This window comes from Amblyraja radiata, chromosome 10 (assembly GCF_010909765.2).
Source record: "Amblyraja radiata isolate CabotCenter1 chromosome 10, sAmbRad1.1.pri, whole genome shotgun sequence".
Classification (NCBI taxonomy): domain Eukaryota; kingdom Metazoa; phylum Chordata; class Chondrichthyes; order Rajiformes; family Rajidae; genus Amblyraja; species Amblyraja radiata.
In genome coordinates, this window is record NC_045965.1 from 675,832 (window position 1) to 696,460 (window position 20,629).

General features: G+C 47.4%; 1 protein-coding gene across 1 annotated transcript in view; it reads right to left on the reverse strand.

The window, feature by feature from the left end:
• Positions 1–862: 862 nt before the first annotated feature.
• The window catches only part of colgalt2 (collagen beta(1-O)galactosyltransferase 2), a gene marked incomplete at its 5' end in the record, with an annotated part of 78,161 nt that continues 58,394 nt past the window's right edge, over positions 863–20,629 (reverse strand). The window contains 3 exons of the mRNA XM_033029119.1: positions 863–2,453; positions 3,207–3,413; positions 9,287–9,414. Coding sequence (XP_032885010.1) covers positions 2,180–2,453; positions 3,207–3,413; positions 9,287–9,414 — 609 coding nt within the window. The remainder of the gene's footprint in view (positions 2,454–3,206; positions 3,414–9,286; positions 9,415–20,629) is intronic.

Below are 20,629 nucleotides of genomic sequence, written 5' to 3' on the forward strand. Positions count from 1 at the left end.
ACAAATACTGCTGATTAGTACAAGGATTGTTTTTATTTCAAACTTCCGGCATCTGCTAATTTCTTGATTCGCTTTCTCCAAGTGGCATTATTTTGGTTATTAATTGGTTATAAAATCATGAGAGGAATAGATCGGGTAGATGCACAGAGTCTCTTGCCCAGAGTAGGGGAATCCAGGACCACAGGACATGGGTTCAAGTTGAAGGGGGAAAGATTTAACAGGAATCTGAGGGGTAACTTTTTCACACAAAGGGTGGTGGGTGTATGGAACAAGCTGCCAGAGGAGGTAGTTGAGGCTGGGACTATCCCAACATTTTAAGAAACAGTTAGACAGGTACATGGATAGGACAGGTTTGGAGGGATATAGACCAAACACAGACTGGTGGGACTAGTGTAGCTGGGACATGTTGGTCGGTGTGGGCAAGTTGGGCTGAGGGGCCTGTTTCCACGTTGTGTCACTCTATGACTCTATATGGCATCCATATTGTACCAACATGAACCTAGTTGTTCAATAACAGATTAAGGGCTCAGTGACCTTGAGGGTGGCACCATAGCACAGCTGGTAAAGCCGCTGCCTCGCGGCGCCGGAGACCCGGGTTCGATCCTGACCCCGGGTGCTGTCTATGTGGAGTTTGCACCTTCTTCCTGTGGCCTCGTGGGTGTTCCGTTTTCCTCCCACATCCCAAAGACGTGCGGGTTTGTAGGTTAAGTGACTCTCTGTAAATTGCCCCCTAGTGTGTAGGGAGTGGACGAGAAAGTGGGGTAACATAGAACGTGCGTGAACGGGCGATCGCTGGTCCGTGGACTCGGTGGGCCGAAGGGCCTGTTTCCACGCTGTATCTCTAAACTAAAAACATGGAGCCAACAGTTAAACTGACCAGTTTAATATTATTTTCAGGAGGAAAACAAGAGCGAGGTTAAATTTTACAGCACGAACGTCCACACAATTGTGTCCGTTTGCAATTAAGCGTTTTCACAAGAGAGGAGAAAAAATAAATAGAAACACACACAAACATCATCATTTAACGTAATGATATCCGGATAAACAGTTATAAGAAATCCGTACCAGCAGAATTATTCTGAACATTGATTTGAGGCACCAAAAAATGTCCTTTGAAATTAACAGCAGTTTGAAAATTTAGCCCTCATTAGTCTTGCAATAGTTGGATTAATAGCCATTAAGTCGCGAGCACAGCTCATATTTGGCCCTGGAGTGCACCATAATTTAATATCCTTTCTGGGCTGTTGTCAATGTAACAAAGTTGCACAGTAATGGATCATATCTTACCCCTTGGATAAGACAAGCAAAGACTCCATACCCGAGAGCCCTCTGCTAAAGGCAGTGGGTGTACGCAAGCCAAGACAGGGTAAGGACACAGAGTGCTGGAGTAACTCAACGGGTCAGGCAGCATCTTTAGTTTAGTTTAGTGATACAGCATGGAAACAGACCCTTCGAGTCCGCGCCGACCAGCGATCATCGGTACACTAGTTCTATCATGCTATCCCAGTTTTGCATGCTACACACTAGAGGCAAGTTGCAGAGGCCAATTAACCTGCAAACCTGCATGTCTTTCGGGATGTGGGAGGAAACCGGAGCACCCGGAGAAAACCACATGGAGGACGTGCGAATCCCACACACAGACAGCACTCGAGCCCAGGATCGACCCCGGGTCTCTGGCGCCGTGAAACAGCGGCTCTACCGCTGCGCCACCGTGCCGCCAATAACATCGCGGGTCATGACCCTCTGAAGAAGGGTCGTGACCTGAAACATCATCCATCCAAGCTCTCAGGAGATGCTGCCTGGACCCACTGAGTTACTCCAGCATTTTCTCTCCTTTTGTGTAAACCAGCGTCTGCAGTTCCTTTTTTTTATCTGCAAAGACAGGTAAAATGGTGGAGGGAGGGGGTGGGGAGAGGAGGAATCACCTTCAAAATAAATCGGAGAATTCAACATCAATTAAATCAACATTAATTAATAATTCACCACCATAATTAGCTGCTGCTGTGTCACACTTTGACAGTTAAATGATCCAACAAAGATTAATACTCCAGCTCTCAGTTAATTCTATGTCACATTAGATTGTTTTGTTTCTAAGCTGCCTTCCAGAAGGCATTTTACCCAAACTACAGGAAGGTGTTGGTCCCGATCACTGATCGGAACTGGCCAGTGTTTAGCTGCTTCATAATTCATCTCGGGTTGTTGCCCCAAAGGGGGCCTGAGGTTGTAAGGCCTCAGTGTTCTGAGCCTCAGTGCCGATCTCTCCCTGCTCATTCGTTTTGCTGGACAGCTGGTCGCTCCAGTCGGTGGCGATGTCGTCGTTGTCCCAGATGACGGAGGTCTCCGTGTCGCTGACGTAGCCCGCTTCTCCGGTGTAGTGGGTGGGATATATCAGCAGAGGCTCCACGGAGAAGGCCTTCAGGTCCCGAGGCTCATAGAACATCTTGTAATCCTCTCTGTTTAAAACGAGAGTGCGAGAGTTTAGTCCAAACCGTCTGAAGAAGGGTCTCATCCCGAAACGTCACCCATTCCTTCTCTCCAGAGATGCTGCCTGTCCCGCTGAGTTACTCCAGCACTTTGTGTCTATCTTTGGGAATACACTGTCAGTCCTTCAATGTTGCTGGTTCTAAATCATAGAACTCCCTACCCAGAAGAGATGGCCGTATGTATATTGGTTTCATGTCATGGCATTGCTAAGATGATACTGAATGCGATATGACACAAGGGAGATCTTATCTGATTCTTCTGCAGTTGTTTTAGTTTAGTTTAGTTTAGTTTAGTTCAAAGATACAGCGCGGAAACAGGCCTTACTCTACCGTTCCGCCACTGTGCCGCCCCCAGTTAGATCTCAATTAGATCTGGTCCACTGGGGCGGCAGGGTGGCCCAACGGTAGAGTTGCTGCCTCACGACACCAGAGAAACCTAGTTTGATCCTGACTACGGGTGCTGTCTGTATGGAGTTTGTACATTCTCCCTGTGACCAAGTGGGTTTTCTCCAGGTGCTCCGGTTTCCTCTCACACACCAAAGGCGTACGGGTATGTAGGTTAAACCTAAAGATTGTAAATTGTCCAGAGTGTGTGTATGGTAGTGTTAGTGTGCGGGATCGCTGGTCAGCGCGGACTCGGTGGGCTGAAGGGCCTGTTTCTGCATTGTATCTCTAAACTACACTAAAGTAAAATCAGTGTCTAGGTGTTTGTCCGTTACTTACTGTGGATGTTTGTTGTACATGATGGGCAGAAACTCATCCACAGGCAACATCTTCCCAAGCGGTTCAGCTGCCAGCAGTTTCTTGGCTCCTTGCTGGGATATGATGTAGGCCAGAGTCCAGTATGAGTAATCTGCTTCCACCAGGTTCATAATCCCTAGCACCGATTTTTCTGGCTGTTGCACTTGCATTCTCTTTCGACCGATGTAACTGGAGTCAAAGTAATGGGAAAATGGCAGTGGATTTAAATGTGAGGAGAAACATAGAAAATAGGTACAGGAGTAGGCCATTCGGCCCTTCGAGCCAGCACCGCCATTCAATATGATCATGGCTGATCATCTTAAATCAGTACCCCATTCCTGCTTTTTCCCCATATCCCTTGATTCCTTTAGCCCTAAGAGCTAAATCCATTGGCCCTGTCCCACTGTACGAGTTCATTCAAGAGCTCCCCTGAGTTTAAAATAAAATCAAACTTGTGGTAAGCACGGAGAATGAACGTAGCGGGTACGTCGGAGCTCGGGGACATCACCTAGCGGCTCGTAACGCTAACGGCAGGTACTCGGGAAGACTCATTAACGGCAGGTAAGCTCGGGAAGACTCGTAAATATTTTTCAACATGTTGAAAAATGTCCACGAGAGTCCCGAGTACCGACGAGCGGCCATTACCGTAAATCTCCGAGTTCGAATCAGGGCAAACTAGGGAGAACTCTTTGAATGAACTTGTACAATGGGACAGGGCTTTAACTCACTCTTGAAAACATCCAGTGAATTGGCCTCCACTGCCCTCTGTGGCAGAGAATTCCACAGATTTACAACTCTCTGAGTGAAGAAGTTTTTCCTCATCTCAGTTGTAAATGGCCTACCCCTTATTCTTAAAATGTGACCCCTGGTTCTGGAATCCCCCCCAACATCGAGATGGTCACAGAGTCATAGTGAATGAAAACAGGCCCTTTGCCCCAACTTATCCAACCGACCAACATATCCCATCTGCACTAGTCCCACCTGCCTGCGTTTGGTCTATATCCCTCCAAACCTGTCCTATCCATGCACCATGCCCGAGTTTGGCCCCATATCATGTTTTTAAGATCTAGGAGCAGGATGAGACCCTTCGGCCCAACTTGCCCACATCAACCAATATGTCCCATCTGCCCTAGTCCCACCTGCCTACATTTGGCCCACATCATGTCTCTTAAGATCTCGGAGCAGAATTAGGCCATTCGGCCCATCAAGTCTACACCACCATTCAATTAAGGCTGAATTATATTTCCCTCCCAACCCCATTCTCCTGCCTTCTCCCCATAACCCCTGACACCTGTACCAATCAACAATCTATCTATCTCTGCCTTAAAAATACCCATTGACTTGGCCTCCACATCCTTCTGCGGCCATGAATTCCACAGATTCACCACCCTCTGACTAAAGAAATCCCTCTTCATCTCCTTTCTAAAGGTAGGTCCTTTTATTCTGAGGCTGTGCCCTCTAGTCCTAGACTCTCCCATTAGTGCGGACATCCTTTCCACATCTACTCTATCTGGGCCTTTCACCCCTCGGTAATTGTTAATGAGGTCCCCCCTCTGCCACGAGGCACAAAATGGCGGCACATGCAAGTGTTGTGGAGGCACGCATGGCTGTGGAAGCGAGTCCAGGTCACAACATGCTCGTAGAGATGGAGGGCAGCAGGAAAAGGGACCCGACCCGAAACATTGAAAAGCTTCGCTTCCATTCCATCCAGTCAAATTATATCATACTACACAATAACACCAGGTAGTGCAAAGAGCAAAGTACTAGAGTGTAGAATGTAGAGTTGCAGCCTTATAACCTTACAGTTACAGTGACAAAGTGTAAGACCTGGAATGAGGTAGGTTGGAAGATCGCGACTACACCCTAGAATATGGGAGGACCATTCAGTAGTCCAATAACAGTGGGGAAGAAGCAGTTCCTGAATATGGTGGTATGTACTTTGAAGCTTTGGAATCCCTGCCCAATGGGAGAGGGGAGAAGTGGAAATGACCGGGGTGAAAATAGTCCTAAATCATATTAGCTACTTTCCTGAGGCAGCGGAGAGTGCAAATGGATTTGATGGGGAAACATAGAAACATAGAAAGTAGGTGCAGGAGTGGGCCATTCGGCCCTTTGTGCCAGCACAGCCATTCAATATGATCATGGCTGATCATCCAGAATCAGTACCCCGTTCCTGCTTTCACCCCGTATCCACTGATTCCGTTGCCCAAAGAGCGATATCCAACTCTCTCTTGAATGGGTGGTACGGTGGCGCAGCGGTAGAGTTGCTGCCTCACAGCACCAGAGACCCAGGTTCAATCCTGACAATGGGTGCTGTCTGTACAGAGTTTGTACATTCTCCCCATGACCTGCGTGGGTTTTCTCCGGTGCTCTGGTTACCTCTCACACTCCAAAAGACGTACAGGTTTGTAGTTTTAATTGGCTTGATAAATTTGTAAATTGTCGCTAGTGTGCAGGATAATGTTAATGTGTGGGGATCGCTGGTCGGCACAGACTCGGTGGGTGGAAGGGCCTGTTTCCGCGCTGTATCTCTAAGCTAAACTAACAAGAGGAAGGTCTATGTGATGGACTGGACTACATTCACAACTCTCTACAATGCCTTAATTTGTACATTCGGATCCTTTCTATGAACATGACTGTGTCAGGTCATCGACTGATCCACAAATCACCCCCTGGAGGATGTGGCAAGGTGAGAATGGCTCTCATCACAGGTTGGAACTCGGAACCACAGATGCTGCTTTAGCAAGGAAGGGCGCAAGAACAGCTGGAGTAACTCAGCGGGTTGGGCAGCATCTCTGGAGAACATGGATCTAAGCTGGAGGATGAGGTGGATGTTTGGCAACTGAGGCAGGGCTTGAATACCATCACATCCAATAAAGCAAAGTCAGGGGGCAGTTCAGGGGACTAACTGAAATCAACGGACTGTGATGCATCACATATATATATTTTAAAATCCAGTATGTGCGTATATATGCATACACACTGAACTTTTAAAAAATTGTTTATTATATTCTTTCCAGAGTACCATGTGTATGTGTATATATATATATATATATATATATGTATATGTGTATAAAAAAATTAATACATTTCAAGAGACAGTTGGATTTAGCTCTTGGGGCTAACGGAATCAAGGGATATGGGGAAAAAGCAGGAACGGGGTACTGATTTTGGATGATCAGCCATGATCACAGTGAATGATCTATGGCCAGATACGGTAGGGGGCGCTGCACTGGCAGCAGCCTGTCGGCAGCGTGTCCGTCTTTTTTCAACTTTTTTAATTTTTTTAGTATGTTTAAAAGTGTGTTTTTAATGTTTCCTTGTGTGTTATGTGTGGGGGGTGGTGTGGGGGGGTAAGGGGGAAACCGTTTCGGCCGCCTCTTCCATGGAGAGGCGACTTTTTCAGGTCGCCTCCCCCGTGGCCTAACAGCAAGGATCGGCGCCGACTTTCCCGGAGGCGCGCTCGGAGCTTCAGCGGCGGGCACAGCGTGGACTCTCGGCGCGGAGCGGGTGAGACCTCGCTGGAGGGGAGCGCTCCGTTACGCTGGCCCGGCAGCCGGCAGCCTGAAGCCGCGGTCTGCAGAACTCCAGCTGGTGCGGCGTCTACAGCCCGGGATCCCTCGTGGAGGACCCGGGTGGAAGAAGAGCTTCCACCGCCGGCCCGCGGCCGTCTTCTACCGCGGGCGTGGTATGGACTTATCATCTCCCCTGGAGGGGAGCTTCGACCGCCGGCCCTGCAGACTGCGGTGCTTCCGGCTGCGGCACGGCAGGTACTTTAAAACTTTGACCGCCGGCCTGCGGCCTACACCAGCCTGAAGCCGCGGTCTCTGGTTGGGAAGAGCCGATCCTGGACTCACCTTGACTTTGACTTTGTCCTTTACCATCTGGACGCCCGCAGCAACGGCTGTGGAGGGTGGAGGTCCCGACCACGGGGGAAAATGGAGGAGGACTGGCCAAGCTCTGTGCCTTCCACCACAGTGATGAATGCTGTGGTGGATGTTTGTGTAAAATTTTTATTGTGGTTGTGTTCTTTATTACTGTACCGCTGCTGGCAACCCAAATACCACCGACCTTGGTTGTGTGGCAATTAAATTATATCTATCAATCAATGAACGAAGGGGCGAATGGCCTACTCCTGCACCTATTTTCTATCTTTCTATGTGTGTATATTTATGTGTGTATATGTATATGTGTGTATGTGTATATATACACACACTGAACTTATTTTTCTTCTTTATTATATTGTTCCCAGTGTACTATGTTTCCATATTCTGTTGTGCCGCTGCAAGTAAGAATTTTGTTGTTCTATCTGGGACATATGACAATAAAACACTCTTGATTCTTGGATAGGTGACATTTTGGGTCGGGACTGTTGAAGAAAAGTGAAGAAGGGGCCCGACCCAAAACCTTAACCATGTTCTGCAGAGATGCTGCCTGACCCGCTGAGTTACTCCAGCTTTTGGTGTCTCTTCTCATCAGGTGTTGCCTTCGGTCCGTACAGCAGGAAATGTTTTACTGCTGCTTTAGTGGAAACCAATGAAGTAATCAGTGGTAGACGCAAAATGCTGGAGTAACTCAGCAGGTCAGGCAGCATCACTGGAGAGTTTCGGACGTTTTGGGTCGAGATACTTCTACAGACTTCTATCACCTGTGTTCATTTTTGTGCGTTAAAAGTTTGTTTTAATGTTCTTCGGTTTGTTTTATGTGGGGGTAGGGGGGAGGGGATTGGGGGAAACTTTTTTCCCAAGTTCCTACATTCCCAGAGATGTGATCAATTTTCGGATCATATTCTCCGGGCTCTGCAGCCTACCATCGCTGGGGCATGGACTTAACATCAGAGCAGATCCCTTGCCTGGGATCGCTCCCACCGTGGACTTTAACATCAAGGGCTCACAGTCTTGGGTGAGGCTAGTCGGGAGCTCCAACGCTGCAGAAGGCTCGAGCAGCCCCGACGCGAGGTTCGATCGCTCGGCGCGGGTGAGCTGACATCCTCCCGATGCGGGAGCGGATCGCCTCAACGCAGAGGGCCCGAACGCCGCCGGCTGCGGGAGTCAAGATCGTCCCGTCAACAGAGGGCTCGAGGCCCACGACCGAGGAAGAACAAAAGGAAGGACTTGAACTTTATTTCGCCTTCCATCACAGTGCAGAATGTGTAGGAATCATGTGTAGGAGTGGATGTTCATGTTAAACCGTATTTTTGAGTCAATTGTTTTCAATTGTATGACTGACCTGGCCAATGAAATTCCTCGTATGTTGCAAAACATACTTGGCGAATAAAGTGTGATTCTGATTCTGATTCTGATTCTGATTCAAGGTCAACGAGCCCCAGGCTGAGGACTCGCCCGATGTGGACTGTGGACGGAGAACCCGCCTTGAAGCTCCGGCTTGCCCGCCTTGCCCACTGCGGACAGAAGACCCGTGCCACACACTGGGAACCCGCCTGGAAGGCCCATCTTGGTCCATGGAGAGTGGGAAGAGTTGGACGGAGCGCAGTCCGTCAGCCTACCTGCATCTTCCAACCATGGACAAACCGCCGTTTTCAAGATGGCGTCGACGGAGGAGAGGATCGGTGCCGCCAGGACAACGGGATTAACAAAACCACTCTTAAAAACCAGAAACATGGCGACTCGATGCCGTACAGTCTTGGTGAAGTCGACCATTACACTACAATGGAAGGTAGACACAAAGAGCTGGAGTAACTCAGTGGGACAGGCAGCATCGCTGGAGAGAAGGAATGGGTGACGTTTCAGATCTGAAGAAGGGTCTTGACACGAATCGTCACCTATTCCTTCTCTCCAGAGATGCTGCCTGTCACACTGAGTTACTCCAGCATTTTGTGTCTATCTTCAGTTTAAGCCAGCATCTGCAGTTCCTTCCCACACATTACACTGCAATCGTTGCACAACTGATCTTGTCTATGATTGTGCTTATCCATAGGGACATTGGACTGGATTGTATACAAAATGAAGATTTTCATTGTGCCTAGGTACATAGGTACATGGGGCCATAAAGTGTCGACGTCATTCATGACGCATCTTCTGAATCATGGACAATCCACTCACATGAGATCCCAATCCAGCTGGTTCTGCTCAATATCTTCCATCAGCTTTGCTATTTTCCTTCGAAAATGTGGCTTAAACCTATTGTCGTCTTCTAAGACAAGAACCTTCTTCAGACCTTGGTCAACAACCTATAAAAACAAGGCGCATAGAGTCATAGAGATTCATAGAGTGATACAGTGTGGAAACAGGCCTTTCGGCCCAACTTGCCAACATGTCCCAGCTACACCAGTCCCACCTGCCTGCCAATTATGTCACTAGGGCTAAGACCAATTTTATAAGAAGGTCCATATCCCTCCAAACTTGTCCTATCCATGTACCTGTCCAAATGTTTCTTAAACGTTGGGATAGTCCCAGCCTCAACTAACTCCTCTGGCAGCTCGTTCCATACACCCACCACCCTTTGTGTGATAAAGTTACCCCTCAGATTCCTATTAGATCGTTTCCCCTTCACCTTGAACCTTCTTATAAAATCGGTCTCAGCGCTAGTGACATCATTAGCAGCCAGCATCATCAGAGACCCACACCACCCTGGCCACGCGATCATTTCACTCCTGCCATCAGGAAGAAGGCACAGGAGCCTGAAAACCCTGACCTCCAGCTTCAGGAACAGCTTCTTCCCAGCAACCATCAAGCTATTGAACACTACACACACCAACGCAACCTCCAACTACGATCTATCCTGGTTGTACTAGGGACTTTGGACTTTTGTCTTGTCTTGCCTTGCACTAATATTGTTTTTCATATTCATTGAACTTTTACCCATTGAGGTTTACAGAGTTGTTGTCAATGGTTCAATGATGATTTTATTGTCACGTGTATGAAGTGAAAACACAATGAAATACTTTTTCATACAAACAGTGCCGTAGATTATTGCCATGGCCCTGATCCTTGATTAGCAAGTGTACACAAATAGTCTGCTGAGTCCCGCATGCAAGAGGCGTCACGTTTTGGAGCCATTTACAAAGTCCATGCTCTAGATCATGTTCATACGTGATAGCCACAGAATTAGGCCATTCGGCCCATCAAATCTACTCCGCCATTCAATCATGGCTGATCTATCTTTCCATGCTAACCCCATTCTCCTGCCTTCTACCCATAACCCCTGACATCGTACTAATCAAGAATCTATCTATCTCTGCCTTAAAAATATCCACGGCCTCCACAGCCTTCTGTGGCAATGAATTCCACAGATTCACCACCCTCTGACTTTCAACGTGGATCAAAGCTGGCTGAAGGTGAGAACATGAAAGACTTTAAGTGGTGGGTGACAGCTCATTACTCTGAGGAAATTCCAAGTTATAGAATTGAACCAAAACAGTAAATGTTCTGAAGGCAGAGAGTTCATGGGAGCAGTTCTGTGCTCCAACCACAGATGGCGCTGTTTTCTCTCATAGAGTCATAGAGTGATACAGTGTGGAAACAGTCCCTTCGGCCCAACTCGCCCACACTGGCCAACATGTCCCAGCTACACTAGTCCCACCTGCCTGCGTCTGGCCCATATCCCTCTAAACCTGTCCTATCCATGTCCCTGTCTCACTGTTTCTTGAACATTGTGATAGTCCCTGCCTTAACTACCTCCTCTGGCAGCTTGTTCCATACACCCACCACCCTTGGTGTGGAAAAGTTACCCTTCAGATTCCTATCAAATCTTTTCCCCTTCGCCTTGAACCTATGTGCTCTCTTTAGAGAAGTCCCCCTCCACCGCGTCTGTTCTCGAGATGAGACCTTGTGTTCCAGGACACTGGAGATGTCCTCCCTCTTCAGTAGATGGGTCTTTCCCCCACCGTGAGTTATGGTGCTCTCTCCTCCATTTACTGAACGTCCGTTCTTCCTCCAGACAGAACAGGGTTTATAGTCCTCACCCATTACTCCAACAGCCTTCACCCCCAGCACACAATTCCACCACAGATGACACAGAGTGCTGGGGATCTTCTGAGATGCTGCCTCACCTGCTGAGTTTAGTTTAGTTTAGATTAGTGTAGAGATACAGCATGGAAACAGGCCCACCGAGTTTGCACCGACCAGCGACCCCCACACATTAACACTATCCAACACTAGGAACAATTTACATTCATACCAATCCAATTAACCTACACACCTGTATGTCTTTGGAGTCCAAAGGTTCTAAGGAATAATATAATTAGGCCATTCAACCCATCAAGTCTACTGCACCATTCAATCATGGCTGAAACTGAGAGCTTTAATTGTGGGAGGAAATCGAAGATCTCAGAGAAAAACCATGCGGTCACAGGGAGAACGTACAAACTCCATGCAGACAGCACCCGTAGTCGGGATCGAACAAGGGTCTCCGGCGCTGCAAGCGCTGTATGGCAGAAACTCTACCGCTGCGCCAGCTGTGTTACTCCAGCACTTTGTGCCACCTATCCATATTTAGAGGGATATGGGCCAAATGCATGCAGGTGGCACTAGTGTAGATGGAGTATCTTGGACATTAAGCGCTGGAGTAACAAATATGACTCTATAATGTGTCTTGACCCAAAATCTCAACTGCCCAACCCTGCCACAGATGCTGCCTGACTCGTTGAGTCCTTTCGTGTTTATCTCAAGATTGCAGCAACTGCAGTTCCCCAAGGAAGCATCATGCGTTGTATGGTTAGGTGAATGTCAGTAGACAGTGGGATACTTGACATGATGTATACACATGTATCAAGTCCTTAAATAGTGTTATGACATCATAGAGCATAGAAACAGGATTGTGGTCCTGACTCCCTATCTGGAGACAGACACAAAATGCTGTACGGGTAAGGTGTGAAAACGACAGATCAAAACAGACATTGATCAAGGAAATGTAGAATGATTGATTGTTAGCTGAGGGGAAGGTGACAACGAGGCAAACAAACAGTAAGGACAGTGAAACTAGTCGGAGTGGGGGAGGGACGGAGAGAGGGAAAGAGGACGTTACTTGAAAGTAGAGAATCAATATTCATACCGCCGGGTTGTAAGCTGCCTAAACAAAATATGAGGTGCTGTTCCTCCAACTTACTCTTACATATCTCTAGACACCCTCTCCCCTAAAGGGCCTGTCCCACTATACGAATTTACCCAAGAACTCTCCCGAGTTTAAAAAAAAAAATCAAACTCGTGGTAAGCACGTAGAATGTACGTAGCGGGTACGTCGGAGCTCGGAGCGTCTCTTAGCGGCTCGTAATGCTAACAGCAGGTACTCGGGAAACGCGGTAAGCTCGTGACGTTTTTTCAACGTTGAACAATGTCCACGAGAGCCCCAAGTACCTACGAGCCGCTATTACCGTAATGCTCCGAGTTCGAATCAGGGGAAACTCGGGAGAACTCTTGAATTAGCTCGTACAGTGGGACAGGCCCTTTACTCTCAGACTGAAGAAGGGTCTCCTCGATCTGACATGTCACCATTCCTTCTCTCCAGAGAAGCTGCCTGTCCCGCTGAGTTACTCCAGCATGTTGTTTCTATCTTCGGTGTAAGCCAGCATCTGCAGTTCCTTCCTGCACATACTGTACCCCATTGGAGACCTTTGAATGATCTTTAATCAGATTGTATTGGACTTTATCTTACTCCAAATGTTGTACTCTTTATTGTTTATCTGTACACTGTGGACGGCTTGATTGTAATCATGTACAGTCCTTTCTTTGACTGGATAGCACGCAACAAAAAGCTTTTCACTGTACCTCGATACATGTGACAATAATAAACAAAACAAAAAAACTCCAATCTAAGATAGTCCCATTTGCCTGCGTATGGCCCACATCCCTCTAAACGTTGCCTATCCATGTACTGTACCTGTCTTCTTGTTACAAAGCAACAGATTGTTGAAGTTAAGTGCTGAGGTGACCGAGGTACTGTAAAACATTTTATTGTTGTGTGCTATTCAGTCAGCGGAAAGATTATACATGATTACAATCATGCCAGCATCTGCAGTTCCTTCCTATGTGATTATGACCAGACAGTCCACAGTGTACAGATACTGGATACAGGCTATAATGCTTAGGGGAAGATACAGTCCCATGAAAGATAGATCAAAGGTCTCCAATGAGGTAGATGGGAGGTATGGACTAGTTGGTGAGAGGATGGTTCAGCTGCTTGATAGCAGTTGGGACACTGCCCAGTCCATCATCGGCTCTGACCTTCCTTCCATCGAGGGGATTTATCGCAGTCGCTGCCTCAAAAAGGCTGGCAGTATCATCAAAGACCCACACCACCCTGGCCACACACTAATCTCCCTGCTACCTTCAGGTAGAAGGTACAGGAGCCTGAAGACTGCAACAACCAGGTTCAGGAATGGCTACTTCCCCACAGCCATCAGGCTATTAAACCTGGCTCGGACAGAACTCTGATTATTAATAACCACTTTCTGTTATTTGCACTTTACCAGTTTATTTATTCATGTGTGTATATATTTATATCATGGTATATGGACACATTTATCTGTTTTGTAGTAAATGCCTACTATTTTCTGTGTGCTTAAGCAAAGCAAGAATTTCATTGTCCTATACAGGGACACATGACAATAAACTCACTTGAACTTGAACTTGAAGAAACTGTCCCTGAATCTGTGGTTTGTGTTTTTAAACTTCTGTATCTCTATTAGTTTAGTTTAGTTTAGTTTATTGTTGCGTGTACCGAGGTACAGTGAAAAGCTTTTTTGTTGCGTGCTATCCAATCAGCAGAAGGACCATACATGATTACAATCAAGCCATTCTCAGTGTATAGATACATGGTAAGGGAATAACGTTTAGTGCAAGGTAAAGCCAGCAAAGTCCGATCAAGGATAGTCCGAGGGTCACCAATGAGGTAGATAGTAGTTCAGCACTGCTCTCTGGTTGGGGCAGGATGGTTCAGTTGCCCGATAACTGAATAATTTTAGTTTAAGATAGACACAGAATGCTGGGGTAACTCAGCGGGCCAGGCAGCATCTCTGGAGAGAAGGGATGGGTGACATTTCGGGTCGAGACCTACACAATCCTTTAGTTTAGTTTAGATTATTGTAATGTGTACCAAGTTACAATGAAAAGCTTTCCTGTTACATGCTATCCCTTTCCATGATTACAATCAAGCCGTCCGCAGTGTATAGGTAGCTTAGAGTAAGAAAGGCTGCTGTTGGGCTAGCGGTTTGAAAGAGTGGAGCGCTTGTGATGGATGTTTGCTGTTCCGCTTCTGCGACCAGGATGCAGAGTGTCATAGAAACATAGAAAATTAGGAAAATAGGTGCAGGAGTAGGCCATGTGGCTCATCGAGCCAGCACCGCCATTCAACATTTTAGATTAGATTAGATTCAACTTTATTGTCATTGTACAAATACGAGTATAGGTACAACGAAATGCAGTTTAGCATCTAATCAGAGTGCAAAGTAGTAAAATACTGGTTAAAACAATATGTACAATGTGGGTAAATTAATCTAGTACATAGGCAAATAAAAATATACAGATAAAAAGGTATAAAAGATAGCTAGCATCGGGCCTGTGAGTTCAGCAGGGTAATGGTGTTTTAGAAGAAGCTGTTCCTTAGCCTGCTGGCGCGAGACCTGATGCTCCTGTACCGCCTCCCTAATGGGAGGAGGGCAAACAGTCCATGGTTGGGGTGTGAGGGGTCCTTAATGATTTTGCCAGCCCGTCTCAGACACCGTGTGCGGTGAAGGGCAGCCATGGCAGGGAGCGGGGCGCCGATGATGTGATGGGCGGTTTTCACCGCTCGTTGCAGTGCCTTCCTGTCAGCTGTGGTGCAGCTGCTGTACCACACCGTGAAGCAGGTGGTCAGGATGCTTTCTATGGTGCAGCGGTAGAAGTTGGACAGGATCTGGGGGGACAGGTGAGCTTTCTCAAAGCCTCCTCAGAAAGTAGAGGTGCTGCTGCGCCTTTTTAATCAGTTTGGCAGTGTTGAGGGACCAGAACAGATCCTCTGAGATGTGTACCCCGAGGAATTTGAAGTTGGAGACGCGCTCCACCTCAGTCCCGTTTATGTGGATGGGGGTATGTCTGCCACCTCTGGTCTTCCGGATTCCACAATGATTTCCTTTGTCTGCTGTGTGTTGAAGACAAGGCTGTTGTTGGTACACCAAGCTGCCAGGTGCTGAACCTCCTCCCTGTAGGCTGATTCGTTGTTGTCACTGATCAGTCCTGCCACCGTGGTGTCGTCAGCGAATTTTATGATGGAGTTGGAGCCATGCATAGGGACGCAGTCGTGGGTGAAGAGGGAGTAGAGGAGAAGGCTGAGCACAGCGGCAGGCCGGTGTTCAGTGTCAGAGTGGAGGAGGTGAGGTTGTTAATCCTAACAGACTGGGGTCTGTTAGTGATGAAATCCAGTGTCCAGTTGCAGAGGGAGGTGGTGATGCCAAGGCCGCTGAGTTTGGTGATCAGACTGGCGGAGATGACAGTATTAAATGCAGAGCTGAAGTCGATGAATAACAACCTGATCCAGGAGTTGTTATTGTCCAGGTGGGTCAAGGCAGAGTGTAGGGCCGCAGATATGGCGTCCTCTGTAGACCTGTTGGGCCGGTAGGCAAACTGATGGGGGTCCAGTGTGGGAGGGAGGCTGGATTTGAGGTGAGCCAGGATCAGTCTCTCGAAGCACTTCGCGATGATGTGGTGAGTGCCACTGGGCGGAAGTCGTTGAGACTCCCTGAAGCTGACTGTTTGGGCACTGGCACCATGGTTGTGGTCTTGAGGCATGTAGGGACAACACCCTGGGCCAGTGACAGATTGAAGATATGTGAAGACCAGGGATAGTTGTCCAGCACATGCCCTGAGCACACGCCCGGGGATGCCGTCGAGGCCGGCAGCTTTGTACTCATTCACCTTGCTCAGTGCATCTTGTACAGCAGAGGTGGAGAGACTGAGGGGTTGTTCGTTCGGGGGTGGGGCAGCTTTGATGGCTGGTGTTTTATTGTCCCGATCAAAGCGAGCATAGAAATAGATTAGCTCGTCAGGAATGGAGGCGTTGACTGGGGGGGGGGGGAGGGGGGGAGGAGGGGGGGTTAACTTTATTGTAGTCGGTAATGGACTTGATGCCTTGCCACATGCGTCTGGGGTCGGAGTTGTTTTGAAATCACCTGCAACAATAAAGGCCCCATCTAGATGTGCAGTTTGTTATTTACTGATAGCTAGCCTGGCATTAGTGTCCGGAGGTACATAGACTGCAGTGATAACAGTCGATGTGTATTCTCTGGGCAGATAGAAGGGCCTACACTTTATCATCAGTTATTCCAGATCAGCAGAGCAGTGACTACCAGCTATAACAGTGTCCGTACACCATGCGTTGTTTACATAAATGCACAGCCCGCCGCCCTTGGTCTTATCGGAGTCCTCCGCTGTTCTGTCGGCCCTGAAGGCAGTGCGCCCATCCAGCTCAATGGCGTTGTTGTTGTTGAACCATGTTTCTGTGAAAATCATGACGTTGCAGTCTGTAATCCGTTTGTGTGAAGTGATCCGCAGCCGTAGTTCGTCCATTTTGTTCACCAGAGACCGAACGTTGGCGAGGAAAATGCTGGGCAGAGCTGGTTGGTGAGGGTTTAGCTTTCGCCTAGCCCGATAGCCTCCCCGCTTCCCACGTCTTTGTTTACGGTCTCTGCGCCGCTTCCGGGCACTTCCTGTCGGAGGAGCTGGCACGCTAGATCTCGGTGTCCTGGTGATCTCCGGCGGTAGTTGGAGGTCGTCTAATGTACTAACTGTACAGAGAAAACCGAGATCCAAAAGTTCTTGTCGGCCATACGATGTGTTCTCACGACTGTACCGAGTGAAAAGTACTGAAACTAGTAACCAGAATACTACTAATTTGAGAAAACTGTAGAGACGCAGAGCCTCGTGTTGTGCACGCGACACCATCTTGTTTAAAACATGATCATGGCTGAACATCTAAAATCAGTACCCCGTTCCTGCTTTTTTTCCCAATATCCCGTGATTCCATATAACCATATAACAATTACAGCACGGAAACAGGCCATCTCGACCCTTATAGTCCGTGCCGAACACGTATTCTCCCCTAGTCCCATATACCTGCGCTCAGACCATAACCCTCCATTCCTTTCCCGTCCATATAACTATCCAATTCCTTTAGCCCTCAGAGGTATTGCCCTGGCTTGCAAACTGTAAAGGGTAAAATTCAAGGTCCATTAATGCTGAAAATGTGTGAATGAGGCTATTTTGTCAAAACAGACAGCTAATTGTATGGCGGATATAGGGAAGCCTTTGAGATGGGAATACATCGACTCATGTCATGTCTCGCTGCCAGCCCTGTGTGTGGACAAGCCGTCAATCTCCCACAACTGAGGAGTTAGTGTCTGACATTATGCCATGGACTGGCGTGAGAGGTTCTAGTAATATCGTCAAATATATTCCAACATAAACATGTGAATTCCATGAATGTATAAATTAGCTATATAAAAAAATGCTGACATATTTGCATAGATTCTTGCCCAGAATATGGAAATCAAGAACCAGAGGACATAGGAATAAGGTGAGGTGGGTGGGGGGGGGGGGGGGGGGGGGGGGGGGGGTGGGGGGGGAGACTGAATGGCAACCTGAAGGGGAACTCCTTTACCTCAGGCAAAGGGTGGTGGATATATGGAATGAGCTGCCAGAGGAGGTAGTTGAGGCAGGTACTATCACAGCTTTTAAGAAACATTTAGCCAGGTACATGGATAGGACCGGTTTAGAGGGATATGAGCCAAATACAGGCAGGTGGGGCATGTTGGTGGGACATGTTGGTGGGCATGGGCAAGTTGGGCCGAAGGGCCTGTTTCCACATTGTATGACGTGTATGCCAGTGTTTGGCCCATATCCCACTAAACCTTTCCTATCCTTGTACCTGTCCAAATGTCTCTTAAATGCTGTTTTATAGTACCTGCCTCAAACATCTCCTCTGGCAGCTCATTCCTTATACACACCACCCTCTGAGTGAAAAATCAAGAAGCAGAGGACAGAGGTTTAAGGTGAGAGGGGAAAGATTTAATAGGAATCTGAAGTTGCCCCTCAGGTTCCAATTCAATCTTTCCCATCTCAACTTCAACCTATGTTCCCTGATTGTTGATTCCCCTACTCTGGATGAAAGGCTCTGTGCACTTATTCTACCTATTCCCTTCATGATTTTATAGGGGTCAAGGAAAGAGCGTTCACGTGTTACCACCAATCTTTCCACCACCACGCACAAGAAGCACAAGAAGCAACAAGACCAACACCATTGTAAGCAGATGCCGAGAAGTGTATTCAACTCTGGCTGAACAACTTCTAAGCTTGTGCGTGGACTCTATAAGAAGAAGAATTATTTTATACACGTCCATAAGATCACCGCTCAACCTCCTGCGCTCCATGGAATAAAGTCCTGGCCTGCCCATCCTCTCCCTATAGCTCATGTTAGATATAGCTCTTAGGGCTTACGGAATCAAGGGGAATGGGGAGAAAGCAGGAACGGGATACTGATTCTGGATGATCAGCCATGATCATATTGAATGGCCGTACTGGCTTGAAGGGCCGAATGGCCTACTCCTGTATATTTCTAAGTCCTGGCAACATCCTTGTAAAATACTTTTTTATTTTACACTTGCGATCTCTCGTTCTTGATCGCTCCGCCAAAGGGCACAGCCATCTGTCTAAACGCTCTCATTATTGTATATACTTCCATCACATCTCACCTCAGCCTTCTGCTTTCTAAAGAAAACAGATCCTACATCTGAATCTACCATCCAATGAGCTACAAAGGTTCTTTGTTTAAGGTGAATCAAATGGCTTTGTGATTACCATAATTGAAACCAGCTTTCTCTCAGAATTGTTGAATTCTGGATTTACATGAATTTTAACTCAATTTAAATTTGATGACTGCTAAAATGGAATTCAAACTTGTATCTTCTGCTTCATAGCCCAGGCTACTGGATACCAATAGTTTAGTCTAGTTCCGTGTAGAGATACAGTGCGGAAACAGGCTCCTCGGCCCACCGAATCCACACCGACCAGCGATCTCCGCACATTAACATTGTCTAACACCAGTTACACATTCATAGAAACATAGAAAATAGGTGCAGGAGTAGGCCATTCGGCCCTTCGAGCCTGCACCGCCATTCAATATGATCATGCCTGATCATCCAACTCAGTATCCTGTACCTGCCTTCTCTCCATACCCCCTGATCCCTTTAGCCACAAGGGCCACATCTAACTCCCTCTTAAATATAGCCAATAAACTGGCCTCAACTCCCTTCTGTGGCAGCGAATTCCAGAGATTCACCACTCTCTGTGTGAAAAATGTTTTTCTCATCTCAATCTTCCTGCATCTAGCCTGTCCAACCCCTTAAGAATTTTGTAAGTTTCTTTAAGATCCCCCCTCAATCTTCTAAATTCTAGCGAGTACAAACCGAGTCTATCCAGTCTTTCTTCATATGAAAGTTCTGACATCCCAGGAATCAGTCTGGTGAACCTTCTCTGCACTCCCTCTATGGCAAGAATGTCCTTCCTCAGATTAGGAGACCAAAACTGTACGCAATACTCCAGGTGTGGTCTCACCAAGACCCTGTACAACTGCAGTAGAACCTCCCTGCTCCTATACTCAAATCCTTTTGCTATGAATGCTAACATACCATTCGCTTTCTTCACTGCCTGTTGCACCTGCATGCCTACTTTCAATGACTGGTGTACCATGACACCCAGGTCTCGTTGCATCTCCCCTTTTCCTAATCGGCCACCAAGCCAATTAACCTACAAACCTGTACGTCTTTGGAATGTGGATGGAAACCGAAGATGTCGGAGAAAACCCACGCAGGTCACGGGGAGAACGTACAAACTCCGTAGAGACAGCACCCGTAGTTGGGATTGAACCCGGGCCTCTGGTGCTGTCAGCGCTGTAAGGCAGCAACTCTACCGCTGCACCACCGTGACGCCACCCTGTATACTGTGAATACTGTCAATTAGATATGATGCCTAAAGAAGCACTTTTGGGCTGTTGATATAGTTGAATTACTGCTATAAATCTACAGTCTGTGCCTCGGAATACAAGGGCACTCCTTTAGGAAGGAGATGAGGAGGAATTTCTTTAGCCAGATGGTGGTGAATCTGTGGAATTCATTGCCACAGAAGGCTGTGGAGGCCAAGTCAAGGGGTATTTGAAGTGAAGCGATTGAACTTTTTTTCGCCTTCCATCACAGTGAGGAATGTGGAGGAGTCACTGTGGTGGATGTTTATGTATTTTGTGTGTTCTGTTGCTTTTTACTGGTTAGACTGTATGGCAAATGAAATTCCTCGTATGTTGCAAACCATACTTGGCTAATAATGTAATTCTGATTCTGATTATTATGATTATGATTATGATTATTTTTAAGGGCGGAGATTGACAGATTCTTGATTAGTCCAGGTGTCTGAGGCTATGGGGAG